At 53.8% G+C, this 18765-nt stretch overlaps 1 protein-coding gene across 1 annotated transcript; it reads left to right on the forward strand.

Moving 5' to 3' along the window:
- The first annotated feature begins 5079 nt into the window (after positions 1 to 5079).
- Positions 5080 to 15902, forward strand: Bpifb6 (BPI fold containing family B member 6). Its single transcript, XM_048349389.1, has 17 exons — positions 5080 to 5124; positions 5212 to 5277; positions 5451 to 5562; positions 6874 to 6973; positions 7930 to 8034; positions 8482 to 8631; positions 8772 to 8832; positions 9226 to 9286; positions 9923 to 10014; positions 10640 to 10807; positions 11864 to 11917; positions 12485 to 12658; positions 13307 to 13374; positions 13741 to 13786; positions 14417 to 14480; positions 15180 to 15256; positions 15870 to 15902. The coding sequence occupies exons 1-17, from the start codon at positions 5080 to 5082 to the stop codon at positions 15900 to 15902; spliced, it is 1476 nt and encodes a 491-aa protein (XP_048205346.1).
- Positions 15903 to 18765: the final 2863 nt, after the last annotated feature.

Raw genomic sequence — 18765 nt, forward strand, 5'->3', positions numbered from 1 at the left:
TAGGCTCTTCAGTCTTTCCTGGGCGCCTGGGTGCCCGTCTCGGCTTCCTCCAGTGTCTTCTGCTTTCTCTCCCCCTCCCCCTCCCTGCTGCACCTCCCAGTGTTTCCTTCTCTCCTGCGCACCCTCCCACCCCCATGTCCCCCTTTGTGGTCCTCCAGGCTGTCTAGCTCTCTCCCTTCTGGCATTAAACGCCTCTTGAGCTGCAATTCGTAGCCAGGCCTAGCAGTCTTGTTGTGTACTTGAGGCCAGCAATTCCTGGGTCTCGTCTTGTCCGAGCCACGGTGTGTCTGAGGGGAGCGTGCCTGCGATGATCACACCTATTGACTCTGTCACCTCCTTGCCCAGGAAGCTCATATTTTGAAGGAGGACCCTGGGGGACAGTCAGGATGAACTCAACATTATGAACACATGGTGGTGCTTCTTCAGGCTCCGTGCCCTCTGCCTGTGGCATGACTCATCTTGGAGACTCCTGAGAGCCGGTGGGCAGGGTCTGGAGTTCCGTTTCATTGCCGGAGTGGAAATGTACCTAGTGTGCCAGAGCTAGATGGTGATGATGGCAGATCCCAAGAACAATGATCTTTCTAGAATCCAGGCCTATGATGTACAGTGCCCTCTCCATGTATCTGCCCCTGGCTGGACTTTGTTACTGAGCTGCAAAACTCAGGTTGTATCTCTCTCTTGGATTTGCTCTGGTCCCAGCAAACCATTGTCGTAAGGAGGCAGGTTCATTTCCTACTGCAGCTCCTTGCAGAGCCTGACTCCTGTCATCTCAGAACCCAGCGGCTCACTCTCCCCAGGACAGCAGAGAGCAGAGCAGGGGACACAGCACAGGCAGCCAAGGCCATGGAGTGTTCCCTCACCAAGAAGCTGAGCTCTTAGCAACTGAAGGATCCCTGCCTGCCTAAAGGCCTGGGGGTAGTGTTCTGTTTGTTTCCTTCAGGGAAGAGAAGGCGCCTGCATTTCCAGCCTCAGTAAGCAAAGCCATTGCACAGCAGGGCATGGGCTGCTCTTCCTCAGAGGGTTCCAAGGCCAATCTTCAATCCAACCTTCAAGTGTCACAGATGGATGGGGAGGGGATGGTATCCAGGGCAGTCTCAGTGGGGGAAGGAGGTCGGGATAATCCTGAGAGGGAAAAAGATGCTCTAAAATCCAGTCTTGTGTGGTGCCAGTGGCTCACACCTGTAATTCTAGTTACTCAGGAGGCTGAGATCTGAGAGTCATAGTTCAAACTCAGCCCAGCTAAGGAAAGTCCATGAGACTCATCTCCAATTAACTACCAGAAAACTGGAAGTGGAGCTGTGGCTCCAAGTGGTAGAGTGCTAGCCTTGAGCAAAAAGAGCTCAGGGACAGTGTCCAAATCCTAAATTTAAGCCCCATGACCAACAAAAAAGGGAAAGAAATAAGATATTAATAACATAGAGACTATAAGTTAAATATGTAGGATGCATTCATCTGTCCATCCATCTATCCATCCATCTACCCACCAAGCCATTTACCTGTCTATTTGTCCACCTATCATCCATCCATCCATCCATCCTTCCCACCAATCTATCCAACCTCCATTAGCCCAATCATACTGCCATCCATCCATGTATATATACACACACACATACATGCATACACCTGTCCATCTGTACATCCACTTACCCACTATCCACCCATCCATTTATGCATCTTCCCAATCTCCTAATGGAGACTCAACCATACTGTTATCCATCCATCCATCCATTTATATACACACATACATATATCCACCTGTCCATCCATCCATCCATTTATCGCTCAATCCATCCATCCACCCATCCATCCATTTATACATCTATCCATTTATTCAATGACTTTTTCCCAACTGGCTTGGCTTTTTTTGTGTCTGTGATGTATCTAGTTCTATAATAAGAAGCTCCCTGCCCAGAAGGAGGCCGGTGGCTTCCCTGAAGAGAGCTAGCCTGATCCCTAGGGCTTGGGGGTCACTACTGCAGGGCCCCAGATGACCTGGAGGGCAGGAAAGATGACCTTGGTCTCAGGTCTTTCCCTGTTTCCAGAGCCTGAGAAGTGGGAGACAGCAGAAGGAATGTCGGAGCAGTAGGCAGGAGTCTTGAGTTAGGCGTGAAGGTCTTGGCTGTGCTTTGGAGCCCCTTGGATTCCCAGCTATGTTCACTCATTTGCTGTGTGATTTGGGGCAGATGGCTTGACTTCTCTGAGCCTCAGCTTTGCTCTCTGCGAAATGGGGAAAATGACCTGCTCCACCATTGGGTAGTCCTGAGGAATAAATGGCTTGTGCTTCTTAGCAAACAATGTGCACAACAGCAGGAGCAGGGACAGTGCACATGAGACAGCTCCTGTTACTATGAGGTGCTATGTAAAGTTCTCCCCCTGCTAAAAGGATGGCAGAGTGGCTGGGGGTGGGGTGGGGTGAAATGGGGTGGGGTGGAAAGAGGTGATGAGCCACGTGGCTGGTGAAGCTGGTGGCCAGGATTGGCCTTGCATGCCGGAACCATTCCAGGGGGCTTCTGCTATCTGGTTCCACCTGTGTCATTCCTGCCTTTTCTTGCCTCCTCCCCACCATGGTCTGAGGGAAGAGGGGTGCAGGAAGGGCCAGAGGGTCTGCAGGAACAGGAGGCTGTGGCTGTCTGCCCTGTTTGTGGATGCGTCAGAGGGATGAACCGATGCCATCTGCCATTGCTCCTCCAGCTCGGCAGGACTGGGGCTGAGTCGGCTGCAGAAGCCTGTCCTTGCCCCCTCCTGCCCAGCCGCCCAGTGACCTCAGGCAGACCCTCACTCCCCTCAGTGGCTGAGCCAAGGCTGAGCACCCCCAGGTCTAGCTTGAGCCCCGGCTCTGACGGGCTGGTCCTGGCCTTGTGCAAGCAGCTCTGCCTCGATGAATACAGAGCCCCCAGAGGCCCAGCAGTGTCCATGTGCCTGCATCTCCTCCACGTGGCCCTTCCGAGGAACACCCGACTTGGTCCTTGCTCTCTGGAAGGGGGTCTCAGGGAAACGGGCTGCTGGGTCTGGGAGAGGGGACGGTGGAGGGCTCTGAGTCCTCAGTGCCTCCTCTCATACAGCCACCCTCGCTGTTGGTGCTATTTACCTTGGAACAGGCTGAACCCCACGTGAGCACCGGAGCCTTTAGATAATTATCTAGCCCTTATTAAGCCCTTAATTATCCAACCTCCTGAATATAAGGGCTTCCTCGTCTCAGGGTCAGGAGACAAGGTCAGCCATCAGCAGGACTTCCTTGAGTTTCACAAGGTAAGAGAAATCCCTCACTTTGGGACATTCTGCCGAGTGCTGCATCCAGACCTGCCATTTAACAGATGAGAAAACTGAGGCCCAGAGCGGGGCTGAGGTCACCTCACTAATGCGTGGTCCTTCGCTGTGTGATCCAATGGCCTGTGGACATGGCCCTGTTAGATGTAAGAAGATCAAGGTGACGGCAGGCCAACGTCCTCCTTTGGGCTCCATCTGGGGCTGAGGGGAGGCAAGACGTAAAACCCCAGGTTGTGCTGGGGTCCAGGGTATCTAGGCAAAGGTGGGGGCTCCCAGTGGGAAGAAAACATGAGCAGAGGCCGTGAGTGGACTGGCAGGGGGACTCTCACCACAAGTGGGAGGGGGGGCTGTATCCACGGTCAGGTTTAAGTTGTTGTGGTTTTGAGTGTGGTGGTAGCCGGGGGGGTGAGGAGGGCTTCCTAGTGGAGGAGGTAAGGGCTGGGATGAGGCCTCAAGGTGGAGCAGGTTATGGATGGGTGGAGGGCAGGAATTCTAAAAGGAGGCGAAGGTGAGGTAAAAGCACAATCAGAAATGGAGCCCTGGAATTACCTGTGGCTCCCCAGAAAAACCTGGACACCTAAGCTATGTGTCATTCTTGAGAAACCCTGCCCTGCACAGCTGGACGCCCTGGCTGGTGCAGCTGGGAGTTCGGCATTAGTTCTAGTCTGGGAACCAGAGAGCTGGGTCTGGGTCTGTAGGCCTCCCTGTGAGCTGGGCCAGGGCGGGAGACCTTCGCAGAGCATCTTCCAGCCTGTCCCTCTGAATGGAACTCTGCAGAGCCCTGGGGTCCACAGTTATAAGCACAACCCCACGCGCATACACCTCTATTCATAGGAGCCCAGGGAACTCTAAGAAATTGGCGGGGGCAGGAGAAATGGATCCTGATTTCAGCTAGTGGCTCTTTGTACTCGGGTTCCCTTCCACACTCTGGGTCTTCACCCACACACTTCTTGGCAAGCCCTTCCGTCTGACCATCGTGACCCTGCCCCCATCCCTGCCCATCTCACCGTCCTTCTGTCCACATTTTAAGATTCAAGAGAGGCAGGGCTGTGGAAGGAGCCCCTGGCAGCCCCACCTGCCCGGCACATAGGAGGTGTCCAGTCAAGGATGGAGAGTGATGGATGCAGGATAGACTTGGCTGGAAATGGGGGGGGGGGCATGGCGGGCCCATCCTGAGAGTTAGAGGAGCCCTGGTGCCGGATACTGCGGTCAGCGCAAGTCCAACTGGAGCCCCATCTCTTCAGGCTGACACTGGCCCGCCCGGCTGCCATGGGCCTTCTTTGATTCCTTTCAGCCAAACCCCAAACCCCAACTCCACACTTGGCCCCTGGTTGGGAGACATGCAGGTCTTGGGAAGTAGAGGGGGAGGTTTCTTGGAGGAGCTAGAGTAGTGTAGGGCTTTTTGTTGTGGGGGTATTTTGAAGGGTCTTGGTGGGTCTCTCTCTCTCTCTTTCTCTCTCTTTTCTTTTTATTGGTCATGGGGCTTGAACTCCAGGCCTGGGCACTGTTCCTGAGCTCTTCAGCTCAAGGCTAGTGCTCTACCATTTGAGCCACAGCACCACTTTCAGTTTTCTGGTGGTTAATTGCCTGGGCTGGCTTTGAACTGCGATCCTTAGATCTCAGCCTCCTGAGTAGCTAGGATTACAGGTGTGAGCTGGGGTGGGTCTTTTTATTCAGCTTACTGTGCACCAGCTAAGAGACCTTGTAGGTGCCTCAGTTTCCCTATTGGTGAGGTCATGTTTTGGGAGACTTTCGGAAGTGGATTGAGATTTTGGAAGTGTTGGGGAAGGGATATGAGGAAGAAGGGGGCCCATGCTGTGTTGTGGGGTGGTGGTGGGGGGAGGGTACCAGGAGCAGGTGGGTTGGAACTCCCAGAATGCTCTAGCATTGCTGGCAGTGAGCTTTCTGGAACTCATACAAACCTCCCACTGGCCTGTGTCACAGGCTGGTCAGAGGGGCATCTGGCCCGTAGGGCAGCTGAGGCATAGAGAGGGAGATGCCCTGCCTGAGGTGAGAAGACTACTGCCCTGTTTTTTTTGTGTTTTTTTTTTTAATGCTGCCTGGAGTCCTGGGGCTCCTGGACCCCAACTGCATCCAATGGAGTTCCATCTGCTCTGGGCACAGGCAATCCTCAGGGCTGCGAGGCCTGGTGGGCCATCCCTCATCAGGGCCCCTGCATCTAGGTGGAGATGCTGCAGCTCCCGTGTCTGTGTCTGGTGCTCTGTGGCCTGCTGACCGGCACACGGGCGGAACCTGGGGCACTGCTGCGGTTGGGCCTGGACGTCTTGAATCATGGTGAGAGTGCAGGCTTGGGTCGGGGCCAGCAGTGGGGCAGGGCAGGTGGCCGGCAGTGGCTGCTCACGTCTGCGGGCCTGGAGAGTCCTGCGGTCAGCAAACCAAATTTACAAGCAACATGTTACTGTGATTCTCCCCTTTTACTGAGGGGAAAACTGGGGCCCAGGGCAAATGAAATGATGTTCCCTAGTTCCCCCAAGCTAGAGGCAGAACTAAAAAAAAAGAAATTATTTTCTCATAGTCCCTCCTTAGCTCTGAGGACAGGAGTTGAGGGTCACACACAGGTTATGGAGGTGTCAGACTGTGGATCACATTCAAGCTCTGCTAACAACTTGCTGTTTGCCCTCTCTGTGTGTCTGTTTGTCCATCTATAAATGTAAAGAAACATGGAACAGCTATTCAGGAGGCTGAGATCTGGTTCAAAGCCAGCCTTGGCAGGAAAGTCTGTGAGACTGTTATCTCCATTAACCAAGAACAGCAATAAAAGGCATTGTGGCTCCAGCGGTAGAGTGCTAGCCTGGAACCAAAAAGCTCAGGCATAGTGCCTGGACCTAGGACTGTCACAAAAGCAAACAAATTATGAAATAAGGCAACAGCCTTCCCTGGTAGAACCCAGTGAGAAGTTAATGCCCATCTCCCCGTCCCCCTCCCCTCTCCCCACTTCCTGTAAGGGATCTTCAGTAAAATTGATTTTCCAACCTCAGCTCCAGGGCCACATGGAGTTGGATAGAGTTGAGCTCAGGCATGAAAAGCTAGGACAACTCCTTCTGCCCAGTAGTTGTCTCTTCTCTGGAAACTAACCTGTAGCCATCTTGGAGGGGTTTCTGGCAGGGTCTGGTCTGGGGTTGGGGTGTCCAGCTCTGGGGAATCGCCATCTCTAGGTATCATCTCCAGCTGTCTAGAACCTGACCTGTAACAAGGTGTCAGATGAGTCCCCAAGCTGCTGCCCAAGCCTGGCATTCAAGGCCTCAAACCTGGCTCCCTGTGTGTCTCACCTTCAGAGTCTTCACGCTTCCTCTCCTTTCCCTTGCCAGCCCTTTGCCCACTTTCCTGGTGGATATTCCTCCTCCTCTTCCTCCAAGAACCAGACAGATACCTGTATTTCCTGGCTGCCTTGGCCAGCTCCTCCCTTCTGGGCCTGAACCCCTCTAGGGTTCCTGCAGCTAGTTGCTCCCCCCTCCCCCTAACTTAACCCTCCACCATTTGTTAATGGCGCTGCTAGGAAGTGGTCTGAGATGCACAAGAGACTGGTGCAGGGCAGGGGAACAGTGGGCTGCCCAGCTGAGGGCCTCCTGCCCCTGCCCCCTGCAGAGGTCCAGAGTGCCATGGAGGAGAGTCACATCCTGGAGAAGATGGCGGCTGAGGCTGGCACAAAGCGACCAGGGGCCAAACCTATCAAAGGCCTCAGCAAGTAAGCAGGGGGAGGGGTGTGTGGATGGCAGGCCCAGGCAAAGGGCTGGCCCAGATGCCATATCCAAGGCTGGGGAAGGCCTGGTGAGTCCACTGGTACGAGCTCAGACCTCTTTTCTGCCTTGGGTGGTCTCACCATGTGACTATGGGCAAGTGTTGGTCAACCCCCTAGACAGGATTCTTGCCTAGGGTCACTTGGAGGAAGAAAAGCCAAGCTCAAACTCCCTTCATGCAATCGCTGAAGATCACTGAATGTATTGCAGTGAAATGAAAAAGCCGTCAACGGGTAGAGCTGAAAGGTTTTGATGATCCGACAGTGGCTGGAGGAATGGTGCTGTAAGGGTTGTAGGGGATTGATTAATAGGAACTGCCTGGCCTGAGCTCTCAGGCGGGAGCAGGGCTGTGGTCAATTAGCAATGTCTGTTGGGAGCTCAGGCTGTAGGGGAGGAGTTATGGATGCCACACTTTGCTATCTAGAATCTCAATCAAGGATGATTGTGCCTCCAGGAGGATTTCTGCCAATGTCTTGAGACTTTTTTTTTTTTTTTGGTGTCACAATTTCTGTGTGATAGTGGCACTGGTATCCATGGGTTGAGGTCAGAGCTGCTAGAAAACATCCTACAACGCACAGGACAGTCTGCCACAGTCCTGAAGCCCAAGAGTGCCACTGTCAAGAAACCCAGATCTATGCAAACCTTCCTGTTTGGTTGATGGGGAAGTGAGGCCCATGGATGGGAAGAGAAGAGCCCAGGATCATGCAGCCAGCAGTGGGGATCACCTCACCTGTGATGGAGGCACCTCTAGCCTTTTGCTGATGGCCCAAGACAGGCTTATCTTCCCATCCCCTTGGCATGGGAGACGTTTACCCACGGGTCTCAGCAGGGTGGGAGCACAGTGGGCTAAGGGCTCAGAACCTGCCTGCTCAGATCTTAGGGCTGTGCATGCCTCTCCCTCCAGTGTGAAGGTCAAGGACGTCCTGGTACCCGTCATCACACTGAACTTTGTACCTGGAGTGGGCATCTTCCAGTGTGTTTCCACGGGCATGACGATCACTGGCAAGAGGTGAGCATGGCAGGGAGGGGCGGGAAGAGGGGAAGGAGGGCCATCTCACCTCCCCTGTAGATGCACATTTACTGGGTACCTGCTGGGTACTATCTGCTGTGATGTAGACTTGGTTCTTACTTTGCTGGGTACCAGAGCAAGACAACCACAGTCTAAAAGCGGAGGGGGAGAAAAGGAGAAAGGAGGAGAGGATTTAAAAGGCTTAGGGGAGGCTATACTAGCTGGACAGTTTTGAAGGATGTGTAGGAGTTTACCAAAGCAAGAAGAGATGGATGGGTAAGTCTGATTGTGCAACCTTGGAGAGGTCCCATCCCCTTTTCTGTCCTTCTGGGATGGTCCCTTCCTTTCGCCCCTCTAAGAGATGCTGCGATGGTGGACACAGAGAGGATGGGGATGGTGGCCTGAGTGGCAGAGAAGCTCACAGTGCCCGCCTGCTCTGTTCCCCAGCATCACAGGCGCTAACATGGAGATCACCGTGGTTCTGAACATCACAGCTACCAACCGCCTTCTGCAAGATGAGGAGACAGGCTTCCCCATGTTCAAGAGCGAGGGCTGTGAGATCATCCTGGGCAGTGTGAAGACCAACCTGCCTAGCAAGTGAGGCACTCCGCGGCTGGGGAGGAAGGCTGGAACTATCCCTCTTTCTGAATCTTTGACCTTCCAAAACTACGTTCCTCTACACCCTCCTCCCTTCCTGTCATTGATGCACTTGTTCACCTTCTTCACTACGTGTCTAGCACGCCTAAGATGATCAACAAATTCATAGACAGCACCCTGCACAAAGTCCTCCCCGACCTGGTAAGTGACTTGAAGTGAGCCCCTACCCCCCTGTCTGGGGTTGCCAGCAGGGCCCAGGCACTTTCTCTTAGCCACTGATCTGGATTGGCTGATGATAGCTGTCTGGCTCAGGGGAAGGAGGTGCTGTGATCATCTAGTGATGTCTGCTTTGGGCACAGGCAGAAGGAACAGGAGCTCACGTGTTCCAGTTTGCCAACCCCATGTAGCTTGACCAGTCCCTGGGGGATGATGAGTTTAAGAACTTTGCAAACTGTGGTCAGACCTGAACTCGACTCTGATTTCCACGCTGTTGACTTTCTACGGGACTTGGAGCCTCTGTTTCCCTGCCTAGTCCCTGTCCCATCAGGGCCCTCAGGCAGGGCCCTGGCAGCCTGGTGCCTTCTCTGTTTGCAGATGTGCCCAGCCATCGACGCAGTCCTGGTGTATGTGAACAAGAAGTGGGCCAGCCTGCATGGTGAGCATCCTTGGCCACACCTGCCCCTACCCCAGGACACTAACACAGCTAGACATCCCTGGCCCCACCTCCATTCACGGGGCTGCTTCCAGCCCAGCCCGGGAACCACAGGAGGGCTGAGATCATGTTGTCCCCCACTGTGCAGTTGGCAAACTGAGGCCCCAAGAGACAGCAGGGTCCTCCCATTCATCTCTGCGCCCAGAGATCCAGCCAGCAGCCACTCTGCCTGCATCCCCAAGCTCTATGTCCTGCCAGGTAATCCCCAAAGTGGGAATGCCTAATGACTGTGGCCTCTCTTATTGTGGGGCCCACAGGGCTTCCCCAATGTGGGGGAGAGGAAAGTCCAGTGGCTGACTCATATCCCAAGCGGGATGGTGGGAGAAAAGCCCCTCCATTCCTCTGAGCCTTGGCTTGCTCGTATGTGGAACAGCCAATCCAGGCCGGCAGAGTGGTGTGATTTTCTTCAGGCCAGGCACCATGGCCTCCAACCTGCAGCTGTCCTTCCTGAGGCTCAGAGATGCTGAGCAGTTTGCCTGAGGTCACAGAGAGGGATGTGGGGAGAAGCAGGTGGGTGCTAGCTTTTTGGGCCAGCACCCACTCTGGGGTCTGGGCCTGAGTGGAGTGTCCTCTGCACAGATGTCCTGCCTGTGGGCCACATGGGCACGGTCCAATATGTCCTGATGTCCTTGCCGGCCACCACTGCCAGCCACATCCAGGTGGACTTAAAGGTAAGCTGTGGGGCTCAGGTCAAGGTGCTGGGCCAGGGCTGAGGAAGGTGGGAGGAGATCCCCTGAGGCTGGAACCCTCTCTCCGTGCTCAGTGTAGGCTTCTGTGTCTCCACTGACTTGGCGGGTTTCTCTTAGGGCCATCTGCTTCTTCCTATAAGTGGCTCTTATGCCCATGTTGATGCTGACTGACACTCAGGGGAGGAGGGCTCTGGCAAGGGTCCCACTGTGGGTAGCAGAGCTGGGCCCTCATTGGGTGAAGGGAAAGGGAGATGCATCTTCTAAGGATGGGGAGTCGAGTCCTGAGAAGTCGTCTTCCTGGGAAGCTCTACCCCCAAGCCCTGGACATCAGGAATTGTGTTCTAGAGAAATGAGGGCTCCAGAAGTCAGAGTTAGACCAGTGATATGGGAAAAGCTCTCATAGGAAGAAGTGCCAGGGGACTAGTGGTTGACTCCCTTGCTTCCTCAGGTCTCAGTCTACCTACCTGTGCACTGGGAAGTCCCATGGGCCTGCTCTGTCTCTAACATCTCCCGACTTGCTGATGTGCAGCTTGGTTCGAGCCTTTATTAGTCTAGAGTGAGGAGGCCCAGTCCTCCATAGTTCCTCACCACCGTGTCCCTCCCACAGACCGTGGTGCAGCCTCAGAACGGCAAGGCCATCCAGCTTGATGAGGCCCCCAAGTTCCCCGAGGACTCAGCCAAAGGCTCGTCACAGCTGCTGCTGTCAGCCACCTTCCTCACCGGGGAGCTGGCACTCCTACAGAAGTCCTTGTATATGAAAATCAAGGACAAGAAGGTGACTGTCCAGCACCCCGTCCCAGTGGCCTAGTGTGTCCTCCTGAGGACTATCTTGGGGCTGTGGGTAACACTGGCATTGGAAGATGCCAGCGTTGGTGTAGGTTCTGTGGTGAATTCACTCCTGGGTCCATGTGACCACCATCTACCCATTCCTGCATCCGACTGTTGATTCGGACACCTATTTGGTCATGAACCTTCATCCCTTGTGCTTTGGCCAGCCATCACTTTCCTTTCATCCTTTCACCATCCATTCATCCACCCTCACCGATCTATTCACTCTCACCCATCCAGTCACCCACTCACCCATTTATCCCCCCACTCACCCATTCATCCTCCCGCCCATCCATCCATCCTCTGACCTGCCCATTCATTCTCCCACCAATCCATTCATCCTCCTACCAATTCATTCATCCTTCCACTCATCTATTCATACTCCGAGCCATCCATCCATCCTCTGACCCATCCACTCATCCCCCTACTAATCCATTCATCCTTCCACTCACCCATTCATCCTCTCACTCACTCATTATCCTCCCATTCATCCATCCATCCTCCCATCCATCCATTCATCCTCCCATCTATCCATTTATCCTCCCATCCATCCATTCTTCCTCCCACCCATTCATCCTCCTACCAATTCATTCACCCTCCCACCTATCCATTCATCCTTCTACCCACCCAGTCACACTTCCACCCATTCATTCATACTCCTACTCCTTCACTCACTCATCTGTTTATTCACTTCTCCATTCCTATACTTTCCCATCTACAAACCTTCCCTCCTCTCACCATCAGCTGTCTATTCTTCAATTTCTCCTCTTCCTCTTCCCTCCAACATTCTCTCAGTGTTTGACCTTGTGCTGAGAACCATGGGCACAGAAATGTGTAAGTCATGGTCAGAGTCACCTGGAAACTCCTTATCTAGTTGGTAAAGTGGAGGGGTCAGTGTGTGTGTGGAGACTGAAACTCTGGGGTACACATTATTGAGTCAGAGGGTGGTGGTTAGGATGGGCTGGGGGCTTCAGTCACTCTCATTTGGACTTCGATTTTGTAGATTGGTGAGCTGCCCCCACAAACCACCCAGACCTTGGCTGGCTTCATTCCACAAGTGAGTGCTCCCCTGCCCCCCATGACTGCAATGCTCTTCCTTGCCCTCTAAATGAAGGGAAAGGACCAGGAGGTAGCTTTTCACTATCCCACATCACCAGTCCACTGTGGAAGCATTGCCATGTCTCTATAAAATACACTTTGGGACCAGCATAGAAACAGCCCAGCCATCACGTGCTGTCCATCCTCCATCCAATAGAGAAATAGCCAGCTGTGTGATTTGCTCCTTTTGATGGACAGCCCCGGTTTTTGCCCACCTTACTGCCTGTGTCTGCGGCAGAAAGTGCCTGTCGCGTGAAGGACTCTTGGATCTAACTGAAACCAGGACTGGGAATATGGCCTAGTGGTAAAGTGCTCGTCTTGTATACATGAAGCCCTGGGTTCGATTCCTCATCACCACATATATAGAAAAAGCCAGAAGTGGCATTGTGGCTCAAGAGGTAGAGTGCTAGCCTTGAGCAAAAAGAAGCCCTGAAGCCACGCCCCAGGACTGGCAAAAAAAAAAAAAAAATCACTGAAACCACGTGTCTCGGGACTGGCCCTCAGTGGAGTGTCCTGATTTCTACAGGTGGCTGAGGCCTATCCCAAGTCAAAGCGCTTGGTGACAAAGATCAGGATAAAGAAGCCCCCGAAGGTCACCATGGAGCCCGGCAAGAGTCTGCTGCACCTCCACGGCACCCTGGAGATGTTTGCGGCTAAGCGCCGAGGCAAGGCCCCGGTGTCCCTCTTTCTCCTGGAGACTGTGAGTACAGTCTGCCCCCAGCAGGCATGCTCCAGGCCAGGAGGGTGCACTTTACTCGATAGTCAAGAAATGATGCCAAGCTCCTTGGTTCATTCCCACAGTGCGCCCTGACCTTCAGACACTGTCACCAGCTGCCCGGCCCTGGGCTCTGCCATGGCAGCTGGGAATAGCTGGTGTGATCAGCACACCAGAACCTCTCTCCTCCCTCTTCTCTCTCTCCAACATTCCTTCGCAGCCACAGGGCAGTGAAGGGGCCCCAAAATGGGACTACGAAAGCACAGAGAGGCCCCAAATCTATCTTGGAGAAGTCACAAAGGACTTCCTAGACGAGATGCTAACTGAGATCTGTTTTGAGCAGAGCTGCCCAAGGGAGGGAGTGACTTGGGGGGAGCTGGGGACACCCCAAACAGAGGGTCCAGCATGAACAAAGACCAAGAGCCATGGCCCAGCGTGTACAGAGACCCTCATGGCGCTGGATAGGTTGGGAGGTGTTGTCTTAACCTAGGACAAGAGGGCACAGGGAGCCTAGACTAGGGGTGTGGGGCTGCGGGGCTGAGTTCCTGGGGAGGCAGGATGGGAAGTGGTGGTCATGATGGTGGGGGCAGGGAGGGCGCACTGTCTTCACTCTGTTTCTTCCCTGCATGCCAGCACTTCAGCCTGAATGTCCAGTACTCGGTGCGTGAAAATCGACTACAGATGACCACTTCTCTGGAGAGGTAGGGGAAAGGGTGCTCCCACCCTGTGACTCGCCAGGGCCAGAGGCTGAGAGTTATGGGGCTATGAATCTCTTCATGCTAGACAGGACAGGAGTCCCCAAGGCAGAGAAGGAGCAGCCAAAGGAGGTGCTGAAGAACTCAGTGATAGGAGCGATGGGGACAGCATGGGCTCTGGTGACAGGTGACCAGTGTCCTGTCACAAGTGACACGCATGCACACAAGCACATATGCATGGACTCAGGAGTATCTGGAGCCTGGGATGGGGGTGGGGCCTGAGAGCCCTCAGGTTCCTCTTTCTCCAGCCTGGGGTCAGTGGCTCTGACCATCCCCTCCCCCAGCCCCTGCCTGGCTTTTTCTCCCCTACAGATTACTGGGCCTGTCCCGAGGGTCTTCATCGGTTGGTGACTTTAATGTAAGCATTCCTAAGTGCTTCTGACCCACCTGGTTAGAGGGGAAGACGAGGCCTGATCCCCCCACAGGCCTGCAGGTTCGAGGCTAGGGGATGGGGCTTGAGTGCAAAACAAAAGCAAGCCCATCAAGAGGCTTAAGGGAGTCCCTGACTGGCTGTGCGACCTTGGGAAAGTCCCTTAACCTCTCAAAGTCCCTGTTTCCGTTTGTAGCTAGAACCTGGATCTCTCCCTGGATTGATTTTAAAACATGACTATGGGTAGTGGTGGGCTAAGCTGACCTTGGTTGGCTAAGCTGTTATTTTTCTCAGGGCCTCACACAGACCTGAACACAGCAGGTGTGGGTAATAACCATAGCCACACGTACACACATTACACTCACTATGCTTTATTGTAGGTGCCGTTTAGCCCACACGGAGAGCCCATAAGCAGGGGCTAAGCTCACCCCATGCTGGTAGGCCACAGACAGGCAGTGGCTGGAAGGCTGAGCAAAGCCTAAGCGAGAGCCGGGGTTTGATGTCTGATGGACAAGTTACTTGACGCCTCCAACAAAAGATGTATGGGCTGGGTGGGACTGTGTGGTAGGACATCGAATGCCAGTGTGTGGACATCTTCTCCCCTTCTTCCTCTTCCAGGCCAAGGACTTAACCGGCTTCATCACTGATTACCTCCGGGAAGCCTATGTCCCCAGAGTGAATGGTGAGCTCGCCCACAGGGGCCAAGATGGGACGTCACCTCCATGGTCTCAAAGCCTTCCAGAATGGGGAGGCTGAAAGAGAGTAGTGGTCCATTCTGGAATTTTGAGGCCAAATGTGTTGTTTTATTTAATTTTTATTTTTATGGTACTATGAATTGAACTCAGGGTCCATTTGCTAGGCAGGCGTTCAACCACTTGAGCCACACCCTCTAGCCCTCGAATGTAGTTTTTGTGTCCCTTTGAGGGCTTGAAGATTAAGCCCTATCCCATAATTTGGGCTCTGATTCTTGACTTCACACCATGAATGAGACTTGGCTGGGGCAGGGATGGGGTCTGTCAACACCTGCAGACCCCATGCTTCTCTGCCTGTGCTGCTGGCAGACATTACAAATCGATCGCTGAGCTATTTTCCCACCACTCTACTCTGGGTAGCTTTTTATTTTATTTTATTATTAGTATAAAGGTGATATACAGAGGGGTTACATTTACATAAGTCAGGCAAAGAGTACAGCTCTTTTTGGACAATGTCACCCCTCCCCTGGCTCCCAGTTTTTCCCTCTCGCCCCGCCCACAAGTTGCATAGTTTATTTTCCACATAGTGTTCAGTGAGTACCACTGCTGCATTTGTTCACCCATTGTCTGGGCATCTCTTATCGGTGGCAGAGAAGTCAGGCTGAGATGACTCTTACTGTATTTCTCAGATGTACTCCAAGTTGGATTCCCACTCCCCGACCTTCTGGCCATCAATTACAACCTGGCTGAACTGAGCATAGTAGAGGTGAGGAGAGAGGTTGGGAAGGCCATGTCAATCAACATGTTTGATCAATGGGTGCTGAGCAGGAGTCTGCCTTTCTCAGACAGGAAAGGGTGGGCTGGGAGGGCAGGAAGCCACCAGTACAATCCCATCAATTCTGAGAGCCAGAGCCTTGACCAGGGCACTCTGACGCTCTTGTTCTGTCACTTGGGAAAATGACCTGGTCTCTCCACACCTCCATTTTCCTGTGCTTAGAATAGAGATGGAAATGTAGGCATCTACCTCACAGAGGTGTTAGGATGTATTGAGCTAAGTCACCTAGAGGCAAACAGTAAGTGCTCAATAAATATAAATGTCTTGCCACACTCTAGGTTTTGTGCCTGCAGTGTTAAATGTACATGTTTCTCATCCAATCTCTCTGCCCTGGGAGGTGGGATGTTGAGGAAACAAAGGCTCAGAGGGGTGCAAGGGCCTCCCCAGGGCCCAAGGCAAATTCACTTCAGAATTTGCTTAAGTACTGCACTGAATTCCACTTCCCAGATTGCCCCCCCCACTCCCCTTCCCTCCCCTCTCTGGCCTGGAGTCCCCTGCCATTGCTCCTCCCTCATCCCCACCTCCTGCCCCTTTCTCCTGTCAGAACACCCTGGTGCTGGACTTGAAGCTGGAGTGATGGCAGCAGGACCACAGGCCAGCTGTCCACCGCACCCCACAGAGAAACAAACCCCTGAGCGGAGCTGCGGGGCAGGGCCTCTGCCACGGGGGCTGCTTCCTCTGCCAAGTTGGGAGCAGGACAGGCCTGGGCTGGGGCCTCACAATAAACAGAAGAAAGGCCCGTACCTAGACACCATGTTTCCATCTCTTTCTTGTGGCAAACCCATGTGTGGCTTTTCTGCCCATTCGGTGGGCTTTGGGGTCTGGGAGGCATCGGTCACAGTGTGGACCTGCTGGCTGCCCCGCTCAGGGCATGCGCCAGTCATCTAGCCCATACGACCACCTGATGGTGAGGACATTGAAGCACAGGGGGCCAGGGGCCTTGTCTAAAGTCATACAGAACAGGAAACAGAAGCTCAGAGTGAGCAGACTGGCTTGTGTGGTCTGAGTTCAGTCTTGATTCTGTTTCCTTTCTGCTGTGGCCTCCTGAGTAGCTCTCCACCAAGAGGAGCCTCGCTTTCCTGACTGATAAACCTGGGGATGACGTCAGTGACAATCTCCCATGGTGAAGATTAATCGGTGGGATCACAAGACAGCGTGACGTGGCCCTTAGGACAGTGCCTGACACACACGGAGGTTGATAAGTGTTAGCTCCAGGTGAATTTCTGAGGCAGAGGGAGCTATGAACCCTTTCTCTAGGCCAGGGTATAACTATACACTATAAGTGTGTGTGTGTGTGTGTGTGTGTGTGTGTGTGCGCATGTGTGCCCCCACACTGTCAGGGGCCTGGGAGGGTCTGTTCACACACAGAGGCCAGTGAAGGAGGTCCCTGCTCACACACATCTGTGACAAGAGTGTGTCCTGTCTCACACTCACCGTCAGCCCCCTGACCTTTATCTCCTTTGTGTGCATGCTAATATTCTTAAAAAAAAACAAACAAAAAACAAAAAACCACAACTCTTTTGGCGTTGCTGGGGATCCGACCCAGGACCTCACATCTGCCAGGCAAGTCCTCTTCCTCGAAGCCCAACATTGCCCAATTATTCTTAAATAGATTCTTCTTAATCTAAACGTGTATTCACACATAATGAAATGAAACAAAGACCCTGAAAAAGCAGCGCTGCTTAATGGAATATCAAAACCCACAAAAACCTCACAACTTTAGAGAGCAGTGTAGCCCGGGGCCTCCTAGAACTGGTGGTCACCAGCCCTGGAGATGGCTGGGATAGGCCCCGCTTGGTCACACATGTGCTTGTGTCAGGTCAGGAAGCCAGTGTCCAGGCACCTCTAGGATCCTGGCAGATGGGTGGGTCCTGACCTAGCCTGGCATGAACCCATGCCACAGAGGAGGGCGGCCCGGATGCCATCAAGCTAAGCCCATCCGTTGTCACTGATCCAGTACCGGGACAATGGGTGCCTTGAGGTAGGCCTGGCAGGTCAGGTGCCTGGATAATCTGTGGGTGGTGACACCTGACCCTGGGCACAGCAGAGACCACTTCCTCCCCCACCCCGCATGTCCAGCTCTGCCCTGTGTGCTCAACAGCACACTCCCGGCTACCAACAGCCTTGAGGTCTCTGCAGAAGCCGAGTTGCCCAGGAGGGAGACTGAGGCACAGTGCTGTTAGCATGGGAAGGCCTTGGTTCCTGCCTGACCTTGGACACTATATAGCCACATATCAACTGCAGCTTCTCTCTGGGCCTCAGTTTCCCCATCTGTATAATGGCAAAGGAGGGCCGGTGTTCTGATTAAATGGATTTCAAGAGTCATTGAGTGGTCACTGCTCTGGACTCACTTTGGAAAACAGACCAGCATGGCATCCCCACTCCCTAGGGAGCCCATCGTGGGCATTGTGTCCTGGTTCCTGGGCACTGCTCATTTTCTAGGACTTTCCCAGCCCTAGGTGAGGAAGAGGAGGCTCAGAGAGATGCTCAGGTGTTTCTCCTCTCTTGTGCTAGTCCTTACCATGGCTGCCATTGCCCCTAGCAGGCTGCCTACCACCTTGCCCTGGAGAGCCGCTCCGCAGCTGGCCGGCTGCTCCTCACTTCCTACCAGAGCCTACTGAATCAGGGTTGCAGAACTAGGGGGTGGTCTGGAAGGGAGAGGGGAGACAGGCAGGCTGGAAGTGGGGTAGCTGGGCTGGCAGTGGCTAGGAAGGCAGGTGTATTCCGATGGCCTGGCTGGACTCCTTGCTTGTGGCTGAGCCAGGGCTCCTGGGAGCAAGAGCAGAACGTGATGGTGGTGCTGACCTCTGTGGGTTGCTATGGTGACTAGAAGCTCTCACATGTCGGATGCTGCATACACAGTACTGGATACATGCCAAGCGTTGGGTTTCCTTCTTCCTCTTTCAGAAAAGTGTCTTCAAAGCACTGGCACTGCCTGGTGCTGGCAAGGCTGGGGAGGGGTGGCAGTGACCCTCACAGACCTTCCGTAGGAGGCAGTGTGCAGTGATGTTGGTAGTATGGCGGAACACCCACGCCCGAGGTGACCCAGCAATTCCACTCCCGGAAGCTCACCACAAAGAAATCAACAATGGAACACAGGTTCCCCCAAACCTTGACGAGATGTGCCTAGCAGTTTTGTTTGTCACAGTCAACCCGCAGGGAGGACAAGAGCCTCTGGACAGGGGGAACACACGAGCAAGGGATGGAACCACGGCACTCGTGCACAGGCATCCACGCGAGAGCTCACTACTGCCCCCTCCCCATGACCCGATGAATGCATTGTGTGCAGAGCTGAGACCCTCAGAGACCCCTAACCACTGTGCTGGCATGACCCGTATCCACTGCGTCAGGACAGCAATCCTGGGGGGGCGGGCAGTAGCCTGGTGGGAGGGGGGGGCCTTCTGGTGCTGAACTGAAACCTCATGGGACCCTATACCATG

Source organism: Perognathus longimembris, chromosome 6, assembly GCF_023159225.1.
Source record: "Perognathus longimembris pacificus isolate PPM17 chromosome 6, ASM2315922v1, whole genome shotgun sequence".
In the NCBI taxonomy this organism is placed as follows: domain Eukaryota; kingdom Metazoa; phylum Chordata; class Mammalia; order Rodentia; family Heteromyidae; genus Perognathus; species Perognathus longimembris.

Excerpts from the sequence above, each read along its gene's own strand:
- Bpifb6 (XM_048349389.1), top strand. The coding sequence starts at position 5,080 with ATGCTGTGTTGTGGGGTGGTGGTGGGGGGAGGGTACCAGGAGCAG. Across the intron at positions 8,833-9,225 it reads ACAAAGTCCTCCCCGACCTG|ATGTGCCCAGCCATCGACGC; the intron begins GTAAGTGACTTG and ends CTCTGTTTGCAG. Across the intron at positions 14,481-15,179 it reads CTATGTCCCCAGAGTGAATG|ATGTACTCCAAGTTGGATTC; the intron begins GTGAGCTCGCCC and ends TGTATTTCTCAG.